The 19,412-nt window shown below is 42.2% G+C and overlaps 1 protein-coding gene across 1 annotated transcript in view; it reads left to right on the forward strand.

The window, feature by feature from the left end:
* The window catches only part of cdh13 (cadherin 13, H-cadherin (heart)), a 266,521-nt gene that overhangs the window by 170,736 nt on the left and 76,373 nt on the right, over window positions 1-19,412 (forward strand). The window contains exon 7 of the mRNA XM_080437656.1: window positions 17,165-17,343. Coding sequence (XP_080293782.1) covers window positions 17,165-17,343 — 179 coding nt within the window. The remainder of the gene's footprint in view (window positions 1-17,164; window positions 17,344-19,412) is intronic.

Here is a 19,412-nt window from a genome sequence, read left to right on the forward strand (position 1 = left end):
ACGGTGCTAGGGTGACCACCTCATTTGGTAGCATGCAGGGGCCTTAAGCAGCAGTAATGTAACACAAGCTTAACACAGTAGAACCGAAATTAGCAGAAATGACTACATTTCCCATGATGCCCTGTTATTGTGCAGCAACGCGTCGCTGCCATTATGTAACATTGTTTCACAAAAACCCACAAAATACACTAAAATGAAACTCTTCAACGGGCTAATTAGGGAGCATTGATGACATTTACCAGACTAATGTTTATACAGGTTGTTGGTAAGATGTGTAACATAGCCGTTTCAGTCACGACAACAGCGTTAGCATTAGCCGCATGCTAACGCTAATCGTTCGTTAGCTTAGCTACACGCTAACGGCTCATTATAGGCAGCGCTTGGCTAATAGTCATTTAACCCAACTAACGGCAACACAGTAATGGACAGAAACATTCACATACATGCTTTAGACACTATTAGCAGGCTGCATTAACAACCAGCAGCAACAGATTCCAAGTTGCAGGCCACGTTAGCAGCTAATGATGTGTACGATGAGGGTTGACAGGTCTGTTTGTCGTATAAGCGATTTTAGCCGTAGCCTATGTGGGCGCACCATCTACAATGGAGTAACTGAGCAGGAATATTAACATTCACCACACTAACGTTCATTGTTGACAAAGTGATTGCACAGCCGCTTCAGCCATGACAACCACGTTAGCGTTAGCTACATGCTAACGTTGAAAGTGCGTTAGCCGCATGCTAACGGCTCATGTTAAGCACCCCTTGGCACTAATCATTGAAATACAACGATCGCTATCACAGTAGTGGACATAAACATGCGTTACATTAGGAGGCTGCAGTGACCTCAAAGTCTTGACAATATGAATGACAGGGCGATTTATTACAGAAATGACGGTGCTTGTGCTGTCCAGCTGGGCTCGCAGAACAATCACGGAGGCCAGCCGTTGCTGCATGAGTGCGTCTGGCTGCTGTCTGAAACTGCCCTCAGCATGACACGACCAATGAGAGTTAGCGCTTTCGTTGTTGCTAAGATACGGTGTGTGGCACATAGTGTCTCTGCCCCATAGCCTGTAGATCTCTCACACATGATTGGCGTAGCCTGCGTTGCTGGTCTGCCTTTTGTATAAGCGATTTTGGGCTTATTTGGGCGTGCTTTTGGGGCTCGTTTGCATAGACCACGGCAGCGCTTGTTTCTTGCCCGTTTCACGGATGTGGCAACGAAGGTGCTCAGTTTTGGCCGCAGATGATGATGATTGGCTGTTAAAAGAACCATCCGGAAGTACATTTCGAGCTGGCGAAGTGATTTGCATAAGTATTGGGGCATAACGCGTTTCATATTAATTGTACATCCTGCAAGTACAGTAACGGTATGGGAAGCAGCTGGTGTTACAGGCAGAATATTGAGGAATTTTGGGGGAAAATGTGGAGTTAGTTGGGCCATGTGTCTGCTTGGAGAGTGGCCCCATACGATCGTGTACACTCCATGAGTGTGGCCACCAATTATGGTAGCAGGATTACTGCCCTCTGATTTGCCTGAGCTCCCTGGATCCACTAATCACTGTAACTACTGCTCTCTGATTGGCCTGTGCTCCCTGGATCCACTAATCACTGTCTTTGCTGCCCTCTGATTGTCCCTAGCTCTCTGGATCCACTAATCACTGTGATTACTGCCCTCTGATTGGCCTGAGCTCCCTGGATCCACTAATCACTGTGATTACTGCCCTCTGATTGGATGGAGCTCCCTGGATCCACTAATCACTGTGATTACTGCCCTCTGATTGGCCTGAGCTCCCTGGATCCACTAATCACTGCGATCACTGCCCCCTGCAGAGAAAGCAGATTACGGTGTGTCACTCCCTCACTCACTCTGATCTCCACTCAGAGGAACAATGACCTCACACTAAATGCAATCTGGATTCAGTGTAATGACACCACAGTAATGGTGATGATTTGATTGATCTGCTGTTAATCATCCAGTGAATCTCTGTGCATGTGCCTGAGCAGCATGAATATGATGTAGACCACTGCTCTGCTGTTTCCTCTTGTTGTTTTGTTGTTGTCTGGAAACAATCCAAAATGTCTTAATGGCTCATTAGGGAAGCGCTGTAGATTTGATGGATGTGGAGATTCCCTCAACTATGCCTGAAATGTTTTGCCTGACATTTGATCTTTCAATCATGTTGATCTTAACGAGATTTCTGTCCTTGGTGTGTGTGTGTGTGTGTGTGTGTGTGTGTGTGTGTGTGTGTGTGTGTGTGTGTGTGTGTGTGTGTGTGTGTGTGTGTGTGTGTGTGTGTGTGCGTGCGTGCGTGCGTGCGTGTGTGCGTGCGTGCGTGCGTGACATCACTGTCAGATGTAGTAGATTTCTTCCTTCAGTGCTTTATAGCCTGGGCCTTCAGCTGACCTCAACCTGCCTGCTGGTTTAAGGAGACATTACGCTTAAAGACCAGCTGGATTGAATGTTTTCACATTTTTAAAGGCAATTACCAGCAAACGGTATGGAGTTTCAAAACCCTGATTGACTGTCATTGTCACATGACTCACAAGACCATTTGTACATAATTTGGTGGAACAAATCATGTTTCTCCAATAAACAGTGATCAAATTCGGGGTTGATCAGGTGCTGCATCCATGATTTTTGTAAAATGAGTGCTTCCTGCAAAGCAGACGCGTTGCTAGGTCTCTACTAGGTTGGGGGCTTAGCCCCCCAGGCAACGGACACATGCATGTGTCCCACCCCCCGCGCGCGCGCGCGATTTCGGCGGATTTGGGTACTTTTTCCCCCGTTTTTTTTTTGTTACTTTATTTCGGTTTTAGGGATAGGGGTTAGGGTTAGGTTAGGATTATAGAAAAAATAAAAAATGTAAACCTTTTTTTTATTTGTATTGGTGGCTTTGGATAAAACATTGGTGGCATCCGCATAACGACGCCCCTGCTGCAAAGTTTTAAAGGCATTCAAAACCAATCATAGTGGAATATGCTAAATCTGAATATTTCATATGTGCATGTTTATCACATGACCCTGGAGATAATGTGTACCTATTTGTGTGAGTTTTAGAAAAACATCTCTAGTAGAAGCAAAAAGTGTGCTTTGAAGAAAACACAACATGGCAGAAATGGATGTGGCGTATATGTGGAGTTGCGTGATGATCAAAGGAATCCAGGGACATTTTGGGGAGCTTTATATATTATTCAAGAGTTATAAAACATTGTGTAAACCTGCCTGTTATAGTGCCAAGTAAAATGGATGGAGTGGATGTTCTTCCTTGACCTACTGGGAGTGTCCATGCAAAGTTTGACACTGATCGGTCCAGAGGTGATTAGCTGTACGTACGTACGTACGCATGCACACGCACACGCACACGCACATGCACACGCACACGCACACGCACACGCACACACACACACACACACACACACACACACACACACACACACACACACACACACACACACACACACACACACACACACACAGACAGGGGCAAACAAATAAATTCCGCCTCCTGGCCTTGCAGCTTGGCAGAGATAATATAATCTCCCCATTACCAGCACACTAGAATGTTGTCTATTTCCTTCTTTCCTTTGAAAGTTGTTTATCTCAGCACTGACATTTCATTAGTGCCTACGTGAAACTTGGAGAAAATATGCTGATTAGTTGTCGGCAGAGAGTGCCAGCTACAACTGCCCTCAAACTAGAGCCTTTAGTATTGTTAATCTGTACAGCATGAAAGTGAGTTTTAGAGTCTTTTAATTGTTCAGCACCCTCAACAGATCTAGGCATGGTTGTTTTGAACGTCTGCAGTTTTTATCTTAATCATCTGCTCTGTTAGTGTTTAAACATGTGTATCCTCACAGAACCATGTTAATACTTTAGTGCCACATAGCTGTCTAACCACTTCTCCAGAGTGAGTGACACCCACAGCCACAACACCAGAGGGTGTGCCTCTGATCTGGTACCCCCCAAATTTAGCACAAACATGGGGAAAGTTTCATTCTGTGGAATGTTCTGACATAATCCATGAAACGATGTGAATCACTGGGCCTCCTGCCAAACTGGCCTGAAAAAGCATCTGTCAGAAAACTACAAGTGGAGATAGTTATTAAATCCCCTTGAAATGAGGGACATATACTGCCACCGATATTCCTTTTTCGCTTTTCTCCTCTGTAAATATAGCTACATGTATTTGTATTTGTTTATGACATGTATTAATGTGTTAATATGCTATGCTCTGTTGATAAACTGAACACATAGGACCACAATGGAAACAAGTTTCCCTTTTAGCCCAGGTGTTTTACTGTACCTCCATGCTCTTTACATTTTTGCATTGAATCACTCAATCAATCAGTTGATGTCTCTGCCATGTCTAGGGACCAGATGCATGTAAAAGTGCACCAGGCGATACATTAAACATGCCCTTTGGTCTTGCCTCTTGTTTCATCAGAAGTCAAAACAGGAAGGCATTGCAGGCGTAGACAGATGAGCAGGTTACTGTGTGATGACTGTGAGTGGGTTGACTTTGATTGAACATTCCCTTTGATACAGCAGAGCTATGAGATGCTTCCAGTTCGATGAGGATGCTTACGATCATAATGGACTATTGTAAAACGGTGCTTCCATTTAAGATGGCATTCTATTGGATGAGGGGAGAGAGAGAGAGAGAGAGAGAGAGAGAGAGAGAGAGAGAGAGAGAGAGAGAGAGAGAGAGAGAGAGAGAGAGAGAGAGAGAGAGAGAGAGAGAGAGAGAGAGAGAGAGAGAGAGAGAGAGAGAGAGAGAGAGACTACAGTATAGTATAGATACAAAGTATACACATTTTAGATCAATGGGTTAATCTAATGGTGCAAGGCACTCCAATTATACCTTTACTAAAAATAAATCCATTATTTTGTCAAGGCTGAGATCTGAAAAAATGAATATTGTGAGCTGTACATTATGTGAACATTTGCATTTGTCATAATAAGTCTAGTTTCATCTTTGTTGTTCTTTGATGTATACTTTATGAAAGTGGTTCTCTAGTTGTTTGAAATGAAAATTGATAGTCATCTTTCTAGCACATCAAAGACTTCTATTGTGAGGCATTGTTCACAAGGATGCATACTGTACCATTCTCTTTCATAGAACTGCCCTTAACCCATAGTTAAGGGCAAATATTTGATCTGTAAGAGCATCTTTCACAGCAGCATGATCTGTTTTGAACAGCTAAAAGATATTTCCCAGTTCAATCTCTCTCTTCCTTTGTAAAAAGTCACTCCGTCTGTCTGTCCATCCAGCTGTCTGTCCGTCCATCTGTCTATGTCATATAAAGTGATAACGTGTCAAGTATATACATTTATGAGCATTGAATGTTCATTCTCTGGAATGTTTGCTGGCTGTTTAATTCTTGATCAAAACTGAGATGTTTGAAAGCAGCCACTTGTAGCCACTTGTAAGCAGCCACTTGTAAAGTAGTTGCTTTGAACAACTTTATCACCCAATCATTTATTCAAGTAGTGTATTAAAATAGGCTGCTTATCCAAGATCTCTGCTCTTCCCTTCCTGTTTCTCCTTAAAGTACAGTATGTTCATCTATTATTGGTCACGCTGTTATCTCTCTGATTAGATGTCTTTGTCAGCTGTGTTCTCCTTATCAGCAAATCAAAATATACGAGATATAATACATATCAGCATATTATGCATATATATCAAACATTCTAGTGTGACTTTATATATATATATATATATATATATATATATATATATATATATATATATATATATATATATATATATATATATATTAAAAAAATATATATATATAATATATATAATATAATTTATTTAGCGACTTTCAAAAACGCAAGGACGCTTAACAATTACAAAATTAAACAAACTATTTGTCAAAAGCCTGAGTAAACAAGTGACTCTTCAGTGCGGACTTGAAAGAGTCCAATGTTGGCGTCTGGCGAATATCCGTGGGGAGAGAGATCCAGAGGGCAGGGGCTGCCACACTGAAAGCTCTATTTCTGAGGGTCCGCTTATTGGTGTGAGGGATGGTGAGGAGCCCTCAGGTCCTTAGAAGACCTCAGGTCCCGTTCTGGGGTGTAATCCTGGAGGAGGTCTGACAGGTACCGTGGGGCTAGGGCATGGAGAGCTTTATAGGTGAGGAGGAGCAGTTTGTAGGTGAGGGAACTTAACCGGAAGCCAGCGTAGGTGTTTGAGGGTGGGGGTGATGTGCTGCCAGGGTTAGGTACGGGTGAGCACTCTGGCATCTGAGTTTTGCACATACTGTACTGCAGTCTGTCCAGGGCTTTGATGTGCAGGGGATGTTTATGAAAATGCGGAACAAATCACGTCCCATATTGTTTCAAAGCGGGAAGCAAGATTTAATTGCCAATTAAAGGATGATTCCGTATTTTACAGGACGGGTGGTAACCTTATGTAAAAGTATTTGACTAGTTAGAGAGGAGAGAATCAGTACGTCAGGATGGAAGGAGCTAAAAAGAGGAGAGGGAGAGAAAGATGTCCAAGATTTAAAAATATATTTAATTAAATTGTATTTTGGGTTGTTATACAGACACTCTGATGATACATTTTGCTGATGTACACACTGTCCATGTCTAGATAACTTTTACTGTTTCTATCCTATCTCTATGGAGATTACTTTTGCCGTTCTGCCAAACATTGATTTTCTATCCACTCAATCTGAATATAATATTTACTGATCGACAGAGCATATAATAACTTCTACATGAGAACAGCAACCCCAGAATCATCTGACTGGAGGTACAGTACACACACCAGGATGAGTAATAAGCTTTAGGACTAAAGTAATATTCTGTCACATCTTCGCCTTTTCAGATTAATCACTTGTTTTTCTAAATGAGATTCTGGAGTCAGGCTTCAGCAGTACATTAACGGTATGAAACATTTGGACGTCGGGTGGGCCGGGTGGCATCACAGGGAAATTAGATTGACTTAAATGATGATGGGATCATGTGACCATAGTGGTTAGATCAACTCTGGGCAATTATTGAACTTTGCTGATTGCTGTTGTTGGATATGGGCATCATCAAATAACAGTGAATCATCGAGAAAAACTGTGTTGTCGAATCACTACGTTCCCCCCATGTTTTATAACTGTCAAGTTAAAGTTTTGATTTCATTATCCAGGATCCACCATTCATTATAACCAGAAGCGTTTGCCCATGGGGCAGCCTCTTCAGTTCATTAGCGAGTGTGTTATTTATATAGTCACCAGACTATGCATTATTTATATTTTCATCAGACGGATGCTTTATTCATAGTCTCGTTAGTAAGTTTGTTTTTGTGCAGTGGTGGTAGAACTGTCTTGTCTGCCATTCAAAATTAGGTCTTTGAACATTACTTTTTTTTTTACACACTGTCATCACGTTGAGAGCCAGGTGAAGTTGCTTTAGATAGTCTCTCTTAGTCAGACTATTGGAGATCTCCACTTACTGCTACGTCTGGTGACATCTAAATGCAGTGTAGTGGCTAAAACTGTGTGAAACAATTTGAAAAAATAACTGCATTGCAGAACTAATGACGTTCCTTCATACTGGGATGGTGATATGATTGGCTTTCAAAGCAGTAGGCATAGGTTTGTCTGCAGCCATTTTCTCCACTGTCATAGCCACTGCAGTGAATTTAGATTGATTTGCTATTATTGACAGAAATACATAATATGATTTAGTAGATGACCATATTTGTAATTCCCTCCAAGCACAGACAGACACAAGTGGTTTCCTTGCTACTGGTTTATTTGAAGGCTTGTCTTCAAATCCCTCCAAATCCGCAAACTAAACAACATAAAATAGACTATGTTACATTAACATAATATAACACCATGCACAATGGTGGAAACATTTTTACCCAAGTGAAATACAGATAATTCAAGCAAAATACAGACAAACAAATACCTCGTTGGCTGCATGCTACATAAAAAGGTTGCAGAGACATACAGATACAATTTCAAAGTACTACTAATATGTTTAGGTCCAGCTGGTTCTATTCAGCCCATTTTCAACCTATTTTCATAGGCATGTTTCTAAACTGACCATAACCCACCAATGAGACACAGACTGAGTAGACAGAAATGCTACAGTACCATCTTATAATGAGTATTAGTGAGGACCAACTATAAGCTAAGGTTGAAAACGGGTGAAGTGCTCCTTTAACAACGGAGCTAATCAACTTAAGTCTAGCAAGTAATGCTTTTAGATGTCACCAGATGTATCGATAGGTGGAAATCTCCAATTGTCTGGCTAGTCGAGACAACTTGTTAAACAGTCTAGTGTGTTTAGGACTCAAGGTAAAGTGATGAGTTTAATTTAAAGTATTTTGATGAAGTATAAACAGATGTATCTGCTCAACTACTGACTATTTCGAACCAACAGTATGGGATAGAATAGTGCATTAATGGTTTCTATTTGGCTTTTGTATAAACTGATATTGGTTGGTGTGTGTTTATGTATAAAATAAATGGATACATAATGTGTTAATGATCTGTAACATGTTTATGATCTCATCATCACATAAAAACAATATTTGGTTAGGTTTTGCTTGGCATATTCTGATTGCATCTTTTTTTGTGACCAGGACAGGAGAGAGGAGAAAAGAACAGGAGGAGAGAGCGGAGGAGATGATGAGTGTGACAGACAGTCTAGACACAAAAACTGCTACCGGAGAGGTTAAGAAGAGGAGAGTATATCACATAGACAGATAAGACACAGAGATAGAACATTTGCTGCCCTTGTCACACAATAGAAGCAGAAACTATGAGACCAGGGTTGTCCAGTTTTCAAAAACTGAACAAAGCATTGGCAAACATAAGAATGAAGTAATGCTTATGAAACAGGAACATAATGTTTGATTTTGAAACTTTTGGTGCTGAATGTCTAGATGCACTCGTATTATGGACGAGTCACGACAATGGATTTCTTTCAAACATAAATGATTTATTGTCTCTCTTTAGCCACCAGTCTGCAACCTGATCAGATTTCCTGCTGAAACTGGAATGGGGAAACTGTATTACAGAGGAGACAGTGAAGGAGAGCTGGGCTGTATTTCACCTATTCACTTCACTGTCATTACAGGGCTCACTATCGCAAATTTAGTTCTTATTGAATCAGAATTCATTCCACATCCTGTTTCACGTTCTGCTCTTTTTGAATCTGAATTTGTTCCTTCAGAAAAGTATTTTGATTTAATTAATGGTGAGTTTTAGATATTCAAGTCGTGCTAAACTCTGTTTTATTCCTACAGTAGCTCTGGTCTAGCTCTGGTCCATAGCGTTAGAAGGAGTTAACGCTATGGTACTTTCGATTCTTTCCCCTCGCACCGCGGTAGCGCAGCCTCTCGTCTGTAGTCAAAATAAAAAATACACTTTTGCTACTCACCAAAACAAAGACGGTTTTAAGGAGTTGAAAGCCTACTCCACTAAGTGGGAACACTCTGAGCCCCCCACCTCACGTCTACAATACACTTTTTGGGCAGAAAAGACAATATTTTACCGGAAGGAAAACATGTTTTTGGTTACTCCACAGTGCCCTCTACAGATCTGGTCAATGGAATTTTCCTATTGACCAGATTCTTCCTTCCGGTGAAATATTGTCTTTTCTGGCCAAAAACTGTATTTTAGACGTGAGGTGGGGGGCTCAGAGTGTTACCACTTGGTTTGTTTTGATGAGTAGCAAAAGTATATTTTGTATTTTTACTACAGACGAGAGGCTGCGCTACCGCGGTGCGAGGGGAAAGAATCGAAAGTACCATAGCGTTAAGAAGGACTCCTTCTAACGCTATGCCAGAGCGTTCGCGAGTTCTCTCTAACGCTCTGTTAGGAGCGGTGCTCCTCCCATGGACTGAAAATTCCACTACCGTGCGAGGTCTCCAACTGTAGTAAAAATAAAGAAAACTATTTTGCTACTCATCGAAAACAAAGGCTGTTTCATGTTGTTGAAAGACTATTCTCCATGGTCTACAGATCTGGTCAATGGTAATCTATATGGACCAGATCTGTAGGGCACCGCTCCTAACAGAATGTTAGAGAGAACTCGCTAACGCTCTGGACCAGAGCTAGTTTATCCCCAGACAGTCTCAACACAGATGTTTTAGGATGTTAGGTCACAGTATTGATGAGATGATTCCTTTTTTCTATCCCCTTCACCCCTGAGAAAAGAACAACTCAACGGTCTCTCTCTCTCTCTCTCTCTCTCTCTCTCTCTCTCTCTCTCTCTCTCTCTCGCACACGCACGCACACACTCACTGTCTATTTGACTCGGCTCTGTTTCCAGTCTTTCATGGGTGATGTCATCCAGTAGCACAGCAGAGCATGTGTCTGGTTGATAACAAAGGAAATGCTATCATTCAAATTCACTTTGACTGAGATTTGAGAGGATTATAATTATTCTCTGAGGACATTCAGAGAATAAACATCCATATTAGATTTCTAAGTGGTCCCATTATCCCAGTATGACGTCCTAGTGGTGTTTCATAAATCTGTTGATGATTGATGTGATGATGTCCAGATTGAGGGAGGCTTGCTGGTTCCATGATATCGTTGCCGTCGGGCAAAAACCTTGTATCTCCATATGTTAACGTAGGTTTTTTTGTAAATTAATGCCCTTCTTAGTCAAGAGTGTCACACAAAAGTAGAGAAAATAGCCGATCTAAACAAGCTCACAACGCGTCACACCGCGACACGTAAGATTGTAAGTCTGTTACTTTCGCTATTTTAGAAACATTTTAAAAGTGAAAGTGGTTAGTGTGTCTCTGGGTTTCATAAATATTGAAAGAGCTTGTGTTGTGACTAAATAATAACTATGTTGGCTCCATTGGAACACAGGTTATTTTTTCCATTTCATGAAAAGTAACAGTTTACATACCAGGTTTCCACCCGACAGGCGACAGCAACGATAGCTGTGATTGACCTTGGCGTCTGATGAAACCAGAGAAACTTAAGAGGATCATTGTGACTTGATCTTACTGGTATTCGATTAAACCAGTGAAGGTTAATAGTCTCTTTGTAACTTGATCATAATCGTTTTGGATGAAACCAGTGAAGGTTAAGAGGATCATTGTGAAATGATCTTACACCACATTCCAAGCGCTCAAATAAACACCTGGCCAGGTGGACTGCTATGGTTTGATACAACATTTCAGTAAACAAAAACATCTACTGATGCACAAACTTGGACACATCATCAGTGTTGTTCACAGTATCTCATTTATTGGAGCTGTCACTGTTGAAATTATTTAGTGTGTGCGTGCGTGCATGTGTGCATGCATGCTCTAGCTCACCTCTAACAGTGTGGTTTTCAAGGTGTGAGGTGGAACAGAGTCAGTAATGAAGGAGATAGGATTGCATAATTATCCTGCAGACGAGAGCGGTTTGACTAATTCACTGTGAAGTACCATTAAGAAGACGCTTATAAAGAAATGGAGGTTCATGAGTCGTGCTGCTAGTATGTTGGTGTTATTTGTTCGCTATGTAGGTCATCATGTGCATCATGGGATCCACATGGGAACGGAATGGCTCCAATGTGGATGTCGGACTTCATGTGGCCAGCCTGAAATGTCAGTCATCTATGGCGTTCTATGACATATCCTACTATCCTTACTATAAATGTGCAAAATCTCTGTCCGTGTGTTTGTCTCATTGTGTGTCCATCTGTAGTTCACGTATCTTGAGAACCGTCTGACCAGCCGACTTAAACTCAGCGTATCGACAACGAACAGAGGTTGTGATGCACCAAGTTGGAAGTTGGTCGGATCCCCATGCAGTTGTACACTGATGTCAACTATAATGACATCATAGACTGGCCGAGAACTCCATATATGGGCATAAAAGGGACAGACATACGGTACGGTACAATGGGTGCAACAGGTATTGCATAACCGGGTGGGGCATGCATGTCCAACTTGCATTGTTCCCGATTAGGCTGGTGCCAAACGGGCATCGCTCCAGTGACTCTAAATATAAATATAGTATTAAAAAATAAATAAAACTATGGAAAACCAAAAAGAGGACATTTGGTGCTGCCCAGCGGTTTGAGAGATTATCTCCAGACAATCATAATGAGACAAGCGCACAGACCGACCCTTTAATAGAAGGCTAGCCTCCTGCAGAGCCATGCAGTAAGTAGCAAGATGGGGTCTAGTAACGCCACGCCACGCCACGCCACGCCACGCCACGCCACGCCACGCCACGCCACGCCACGCACGCACGCACGCACGCACGCACGCACGCACGCACGCACGCACGCACGCACGCACGCACGCACGCACGCACGCACGCACGCACGCACGCACGCACGCACACACACACACACACACACACACACACACACACACACACACACACACACACACACACACACACACACAGAGAGAGACAGAGCATAAACATATATGACTCCTCATGGCTGGGGGAATAGCACCTAACTATTTTACATACTGTCAAGGATTTTTACAGTGTTCAATTAATTTTGATGGTGACCATTAGCACTTTTTGCTACGTCCCTTCAAAACATCCCAGGCAGTTAACCAGATGTGTTGACCTCATAATCACAACTCTGATTTGAGGTCTTTCCTCCCCCTCCCTGCCCCTCAGCTTCCAGTTTACACTTTCCTGCCTAAATAAAGCTAAACTAGAAGAATGTCAGAGTGCACACCTCCACCAACACTATGCAATTACCAAGACTTGACTTTTCCACCTTAGATATGATTGTGTAATTGCCCTTGATTGTGACCTCATTTTATCTTACTAGAGGCCCTCACACCTACGTTGCACCGCCGATCCGACCGGTATGTCTGAGTCATAGTGACAGGGGACTTGTCAGAGTTCCCGTTATACCTGTCTGTCTGTGCCCTTTTTGTGCCCATTATGGAGATTTCTGTATCAGTCTGTCTACCTGTGTCCCTTTTAAATCAGATCCCTGAGTTGTTTATGGTTATGTCTGAGTCATAGTGATGGGCCATGGGCTTATCGGGTTTGTTTATGGTTATGTCCTATTAGCCAATGTTAATTAAGATTCTTATCTCTCTACTCTTACCTGTACCTATCCTGTGTTACCTACCTATAGCTGAGCTTATCTTTTGACCTTTGACCTTTTTGACCCAACAGTTGATCATCATTCTCATCAGGTTTCATTTTCTTGTCTTGAATTTGACCTTGACCTTCATTGTGAACTTCACCTTTGACCTTCTCCAAGTTAAAGTAAGACTCTGGATCTCCCTGTGTTCTCCGCCACCAATCATACGTTTATTCAAGTACTGTACATGTTAAGTAAGCTTTGAGGTACTTGAGTATTTACTTTTTATGCTACTTTATACAGTACTTCTGCTGCATTATATTTCAGAGGGGAATGTTGTATTTTATTCTACTTTACTACATTTATTTGACAGATTTATTTTACTAGAAACTTTTCAGATGATGATTTAACACAATGGATGAAAATACATCACATTGTTAAAATGAATCCAATCGTCTCCAACCTTTTTAGCTTTTGATGTCTTACAAAAAGCAGTGTAGTTGGGGTCACATTTCAGATGTTTGAGTTGTTAACAGCTCCAACAAATAGTGTTTTGTCCCTCACAACTTCTCACATGGTTTAATTTCAATAAATGATCCAATATTTCACCTAAGATCAAAGATTAGAGAAAAAGGGGGGGGAAATGGAAGAATCATCTCATGACCACTCCAATTTATCTGGTGACTCTTAAGAGGGGCCCGCTGCACCAAAAAAGCTAACTGTAAGTAGTTCAAACAAGCTCCACAGCTACCACAGTAACATGCTTCTTTCACTGATGCTTCAGTATTAATAATCAAATGATGTCATAAAACCAGTGCTATTTAACTTTATACTTTTAAGTGCATTTTGCTGCTAATTATTTTACTTAAGTAGGATTTTTCATGCAGGACTTTTGCTAGCCATGCAGTATTCTTATATTGCTGAATTGGTACTTTACTGACAAGTATGATGTCGGTGTTAGCATTAGGTGAGGTAGTCGATTGATTGGTGGGAAGCCGGGGGAAAGAGCATCCGATAGCACCAAGCTTCTTATCAAAGCAGGTGAGAGGGATGAGGGGGAACTGGTAGACGGGGGAGGAGAATGTGGAGAAGAGCTTCCGCTGGTTATTTTTAGCGCTGCAGAAAATGGACTTAGCAGTAGATAATGAGAGTCAGAAAGAAGGCTGAGAGAGGAGTGAATGAAAGTGGGCAGAGGACACCTCCCACCCAGATTTATGCCACATCCTTTCAGCTGCACTGAGACATGATCGCTCAGCATTGAGGGCTTCAGATAACCAAGGAGCTGGTGGAGACAGATGTGTCAGTTTTGAGGGGAGAGGGCATTGACGGTCAAACACAGATTGGAATGGTGGAGAAAAGGGAGGAGGTTGCAGAGTAAGTTAGAGGGAGGGGAGGGAAGACAGGTGAGGATATAGAAGATGAGAGAGGGGGGAGTTTAGAGACCTCAAGTTCCATCAAGTGGTGGCTGATAGACATCACCAGCTCTGAGTAGGAGAAGAATATAAGCTTGAAAGAGGACGAGGAGAAGTAACTTGTCTACGGGAAGGTTGAAGTCACCTATAGTTTATTGTTTATTGTTTATTTTAGATCCCCATTAGTGACTGCCTCAGCAGTGATTATTCTTCCTGGGGGTCAAACAGTACAATTAAAAAATGTAAAAACCCCGGGGGATGTTTATCTGGCTCTGGCAGGCTCCCTGAGCCAGGCCTAAACCTGACCGCATACCAAAGAGGTATAGTCTCATCTCATGTGGTTAGACCTGCATCATCTTAAATCATCAATTCCAGAGTCAGCATGTTTTGCCAGAGGAAATGTCTGGTAAGCCTCTGATTTGCTGGGCTATAGAAGTCAGTCTTCTGTCCGTGGAAGGTCAATTCATATGTCTGTAATGCATTTGTTGGATGTTAGGATGCAGTCCTTAACCACTTGTCAATAGTTGTGCCCCGGACATTAAATATTGGGCCTGATTCACTAAGCTTGTTTACGCCAAAATGTTGTACTTATGGGCTTTTACGCAAATTCCCATGTTACGAGTCTGCTCGGAGGTATACTTACATGGGACCAAAGCTAGCGTATGTCATTAGAATGCCTTATTCTTCATGCAAAATCAATTGCAAATAAAAGATGTATGACTATGCGCCCAACATTTGTCAACACATATAAAAAGAAAATAAATATATTCAAATGCTGTATTGCTTGTATGCATATTATAGACATGAGGCAAATTCAACCAATTTCTTTTTCTTTTCAGTTGAGCATTTAGAGTTGAATTATTAAATCCCTCAGTGTGTTTGCCTTGTGGCCACAGTTTCGCCTATTGGACTTTCAGGCCAACTCCAATGTCTCGCTTTTCATTTATTATATTGACCACATCACATGAACGCAGTCTTACCATCTGATGAGGATACAGTATGGATGAAATCTAGCCGTGTCCATTACTCCCTATCCAATTCCGATGTAGGACAGTGGAGGGTTCGTCCGAAGGACAGATTCCCCTCAGTTATCAATAAAGCTCAGATTTTAATTTTATCAGATATTGGCGGATTCCAACATCATCTTTTTACCTCGGCAAAGGTGAGCGAGCAATTGTTCAGTAGAAAGGGCATATATAATATCCATTCCGAGTTTTATAAGTTACAAAGTTAAACTTTGTAAACAAACCCCGTTTTCTCATTACATTAAAGTTTGCTTGTGCTGATCTGCAAGTTGTCAAGTGGGTGCATCCCGCCGCGTTGTAAGCTTGTAGATTATGTCCATTTTGAGGAGTGGTGGTGACGTTTTTGGTCCGACGTTGATGTTTCCGGTTGCCTTTTATGGTCTTAAATGGGGCGTGGAGCAATGCAAATGATTCCCCGTGTGAACGTGCCTCTGACTTTCAGACAAAAATTAGGAACACCTGTGATACACACACCTTGGAAATATTGAAATGCAAATAAATATTACTTTGTATTAATGTGTATGTGTAACCACTCATTATATGAAAACCTTGTCAGGCTGTTCTACTCCACTGCAGGCAGTCCAGTCATAGACCTGTGCTGCTATTTGTGTATGGAGGGCATTCAACAGGTTATTCTGTCAGCTTAACCATGGTTGTTATATCTATTAGTGAATGCTTGCCAACATATAGAATATGACCATTTAAGAGCACCTTACTAATGCAAGAATAGCAGCCCTGGGAACACTATAAGGAGAGTTGGAACTTAGGAGAGAGGACTTATAGGGACAGAGGAGCACCCAGGGGAGGTATGAGAACAATCGGGTGTGCCGTGCTGCAAACTATGCTGCTGCTTGCTTTTCTTCTTCGGAAATAAAACATTTAAACTTCTACACTTCACCCTGAGTGGATCGAATTTATCCATAACAATATCCATCTCATTTCTGGCTACTGGGAAGATAGTAGAATGCCATCTTCTGTTAAGAAGCTGATAACAGTGTCCAGCTCTTCAAGGAAATGCCTGGACCTGGGGGACGATTGAGCACAGCTATGGGAATAGAGACAGGGTGTATAATTGAGACAGCATGCAATTCAAATGTGGAAAGTGAAAGATTAAGAGCACAGACATTCTAAAGATACTTGAACAAAGTGTATTTAGGCCAATGAGTCAATCATTGTTTGAAGGTCCCAATATGACCGCAACGCACGTTTATTTTGGTTACCTAGTAGTAACATATCCCCCCAAAAAACTGTCTTTTGACTAAGAAATTATCCATAAGGGATTTGTACACTTATATTAGTTATATTAACATCAGAGTTATATTAACACCAGACTTTTACTGTGTAGCATTGCTCCAACACTGCTATATGGTTAAGCGTTCCACTCTCTCTGGGAGGAACTTGTTGGGAGGATCTTGTTGAAAATTATGGTGTTTTGGGGCTGCCATGTGTTTATATGTGCACCACTCATCGCTCAGCGCATGTGTAACGCTCTGGACATGATGTACAAAGTTCTTAATTCTTCTTCGTTCTTTATTTTGTACACTCTTACAGTTATGGGGGTCAGTGGCCCTAATGCGTGCCAAACTGGGGGTCCTTGAAATAAAAAAGTTTGAGAATACCTCTCTTAAAGTGCTTTTCCTGTCAAGACACCACAGATTGTATTAGTTTTGAAGTCAGCGGTGTGTCTCCTTCAGGAACCACGGTGATGATGATGACAGCGTTTGACGCCGATGACTCTACGACAGACAACGCTGTGCTGCGTTACAACATCATCAGCCAGTCACCTGACAAACCTTCGCCCAACATGTTCTACATCGACCCAGAAAGAGGAGACATCGTCACCGTCATCTCCCCCCTGCTGCTGGACAGAGAGGTGGGTGGGCTTTAGCTGTCTTTGTCACATCATCATTTTACTGGTGTCAGGTGTCCAACAATATATGAAAAAAGTGTACTTAAAAAATAAATGCAGAGTAGGCCTACCTCAGACTATTGTGCAAGTAAAGACATCAGGTAGCAGCACACAGTTTCACATTCATATATGCATAAAGGGATAGTGCCAGTGTAATGGGAGCGTACTGTGATTGACATGGCGACCGGGCTTGTTCAGCAGCTTGACTGTGGAAACTGTTCCTTAGTCTGTTACTTTGACATTTGCTGTTGCAATAACTTCTGACTGACGGTAGCAGAGTGAGCACATTGTGGCTGGAGTGGTGAGTGTCATTGATGATCTGTCTGTGTGTGTGTGTGTGTGTTTGTGTGTGTGTGTGTGTGTGTGTGTGTGTGTGTGTGTGTGTGTGTGTGTGTGTGTGTGTGTGTGTGTGTGTGTGTGTGTGTGTGTGTGTGTGTGTGTGTGCGCATGTGTGCACGACTCGTGCATGTGCGTGTCTCTTTGCAAGTTTGTTTTCACTGCTTCACAATTTTTTAACAAACAGTAGTCCTCATTCCTTCTTAATATCACACTGAATTTGTTTTCACTAAGAGTGAAGACAGAAGGAGGTAGTTGAATATAATATGTGTGTGTGCATGCTCGCGTTTGTGTATGTAAACGTGTGTGTATGTAAACGTGTGTGTATGTAAACGTGTGTGTGTGTGTGTGTGTGTGTGTGTGTGTGTGTGTGTGTGTGTGTGTGTGTGTGTGTGTGTGTGTGTGTGTGTGTGTGTGTGTGTGTGTGTGTGTGTGCGTGCGCGTGCGTGCGTGCGTGCGTGTTTCTCTGTTCTGTAATGAAGCTCTGACACATGCTACATGCTGTTGCATACTCCCGCTGAACAGATGAACTTTCTTCAGTTCAGGGCTGGTTGAACCGAAGAAAAACTTTGGACAGAGTCAGACAAATGCCAAAACATACTGCCCCGAAACCTGTGAGTTTTGAACGCTAGACCCCGTCCACTAATCTGATCAATTAATCTGCCTTGCAACACTGCGGCTCCCTATGTCCGCTCAGGCCACTGACATATTGCATATTGGTTTTAATTGTGAGAAATTGCCGCTGTGGGAAATCTTTCATGGAGGTACGGAGGCTTTGCCATTTCTTCCAATAGTGTTTATTGTCACTCAGGGGGAGATTACAGAGGTGTTGTTTGCACCTCCTGGAGGTTGGCTTCTGTCGTGAGACTTGTAGCTTGATTGAGCAGCGAGTGCCAGAGAGCCGCAGCAAAGCACACAGACAGACACAGTCAGGAGAAATGCAGCCACTCGTAGCTTGTTTGTAAATCCACACTCCTTGGGGTGTTTTTTGTCACTGTATATCTGCACATACGTGAAATTTGTCCTCTGCATTTACCCATCCTATCACTAGGAGCAGTGAGCAGCCATTCCCCAGCACCGCACAATGGCTGCTCACTGCTCCTAGTGATTATTTGAGGATGGGTAAATGCAGAGGACACATTTCACGGATGTGCAAATATACAGTGACAAAAAACACCCCAAGGAGTGGAGACCAATATCATATCATGATTCATACATTTTAGACATTACATTATTTTTTACATTAAATATGCCATGTAGTTGCACAATCTTCATTGATTTCACTTGTACATGTACAGCTGATTGTTAAAAACGTTTATTTACGACTTCTATTCAGCAGTGCAGCACTCGTAGGCCTTACCAGAAAAACCACACCCACCCAACTTCTGGCCAATCAAAGTAGCCATACTACTTTGGATAGTCAGAACATCTTGGAGGTGCAGAACAGCCGAACAACATGTGGCCAGGCCCTCACAAAAGCTCTGACTGAAGTCATTTTGTAGTTATTTCCCGACCAAACTGTTCGGCTGGAGTATCCAGCTACCTTTGTGAGTAAGCAAAGAAAGGAATGGACCTCCTCTTCATTCCTCCTCTAACTGCAGTGAGAAAACAGGATGCTGCTTCTTCAGCAGGGTGACGAATACCAGATCATCGATTGGACTCGCTGGTGGAAGCGGCGTATTAGCTGTTGTCAGACA

This window comes from Gymnoscopelus braueri (genome assembly GCF_963280865.1).
Source record: "Gymnoscopelus braueri genome assembly, chromosome: 9".
In the NCBI taxonomy this organism is placed as follows: domain Eukaryota; kingdom Metazoa; phylum Chordata; class Actinopteri; order Myctophiformes; family Myctophidae; genus Gymnoscopelus; species Gymnoscopelus braueri.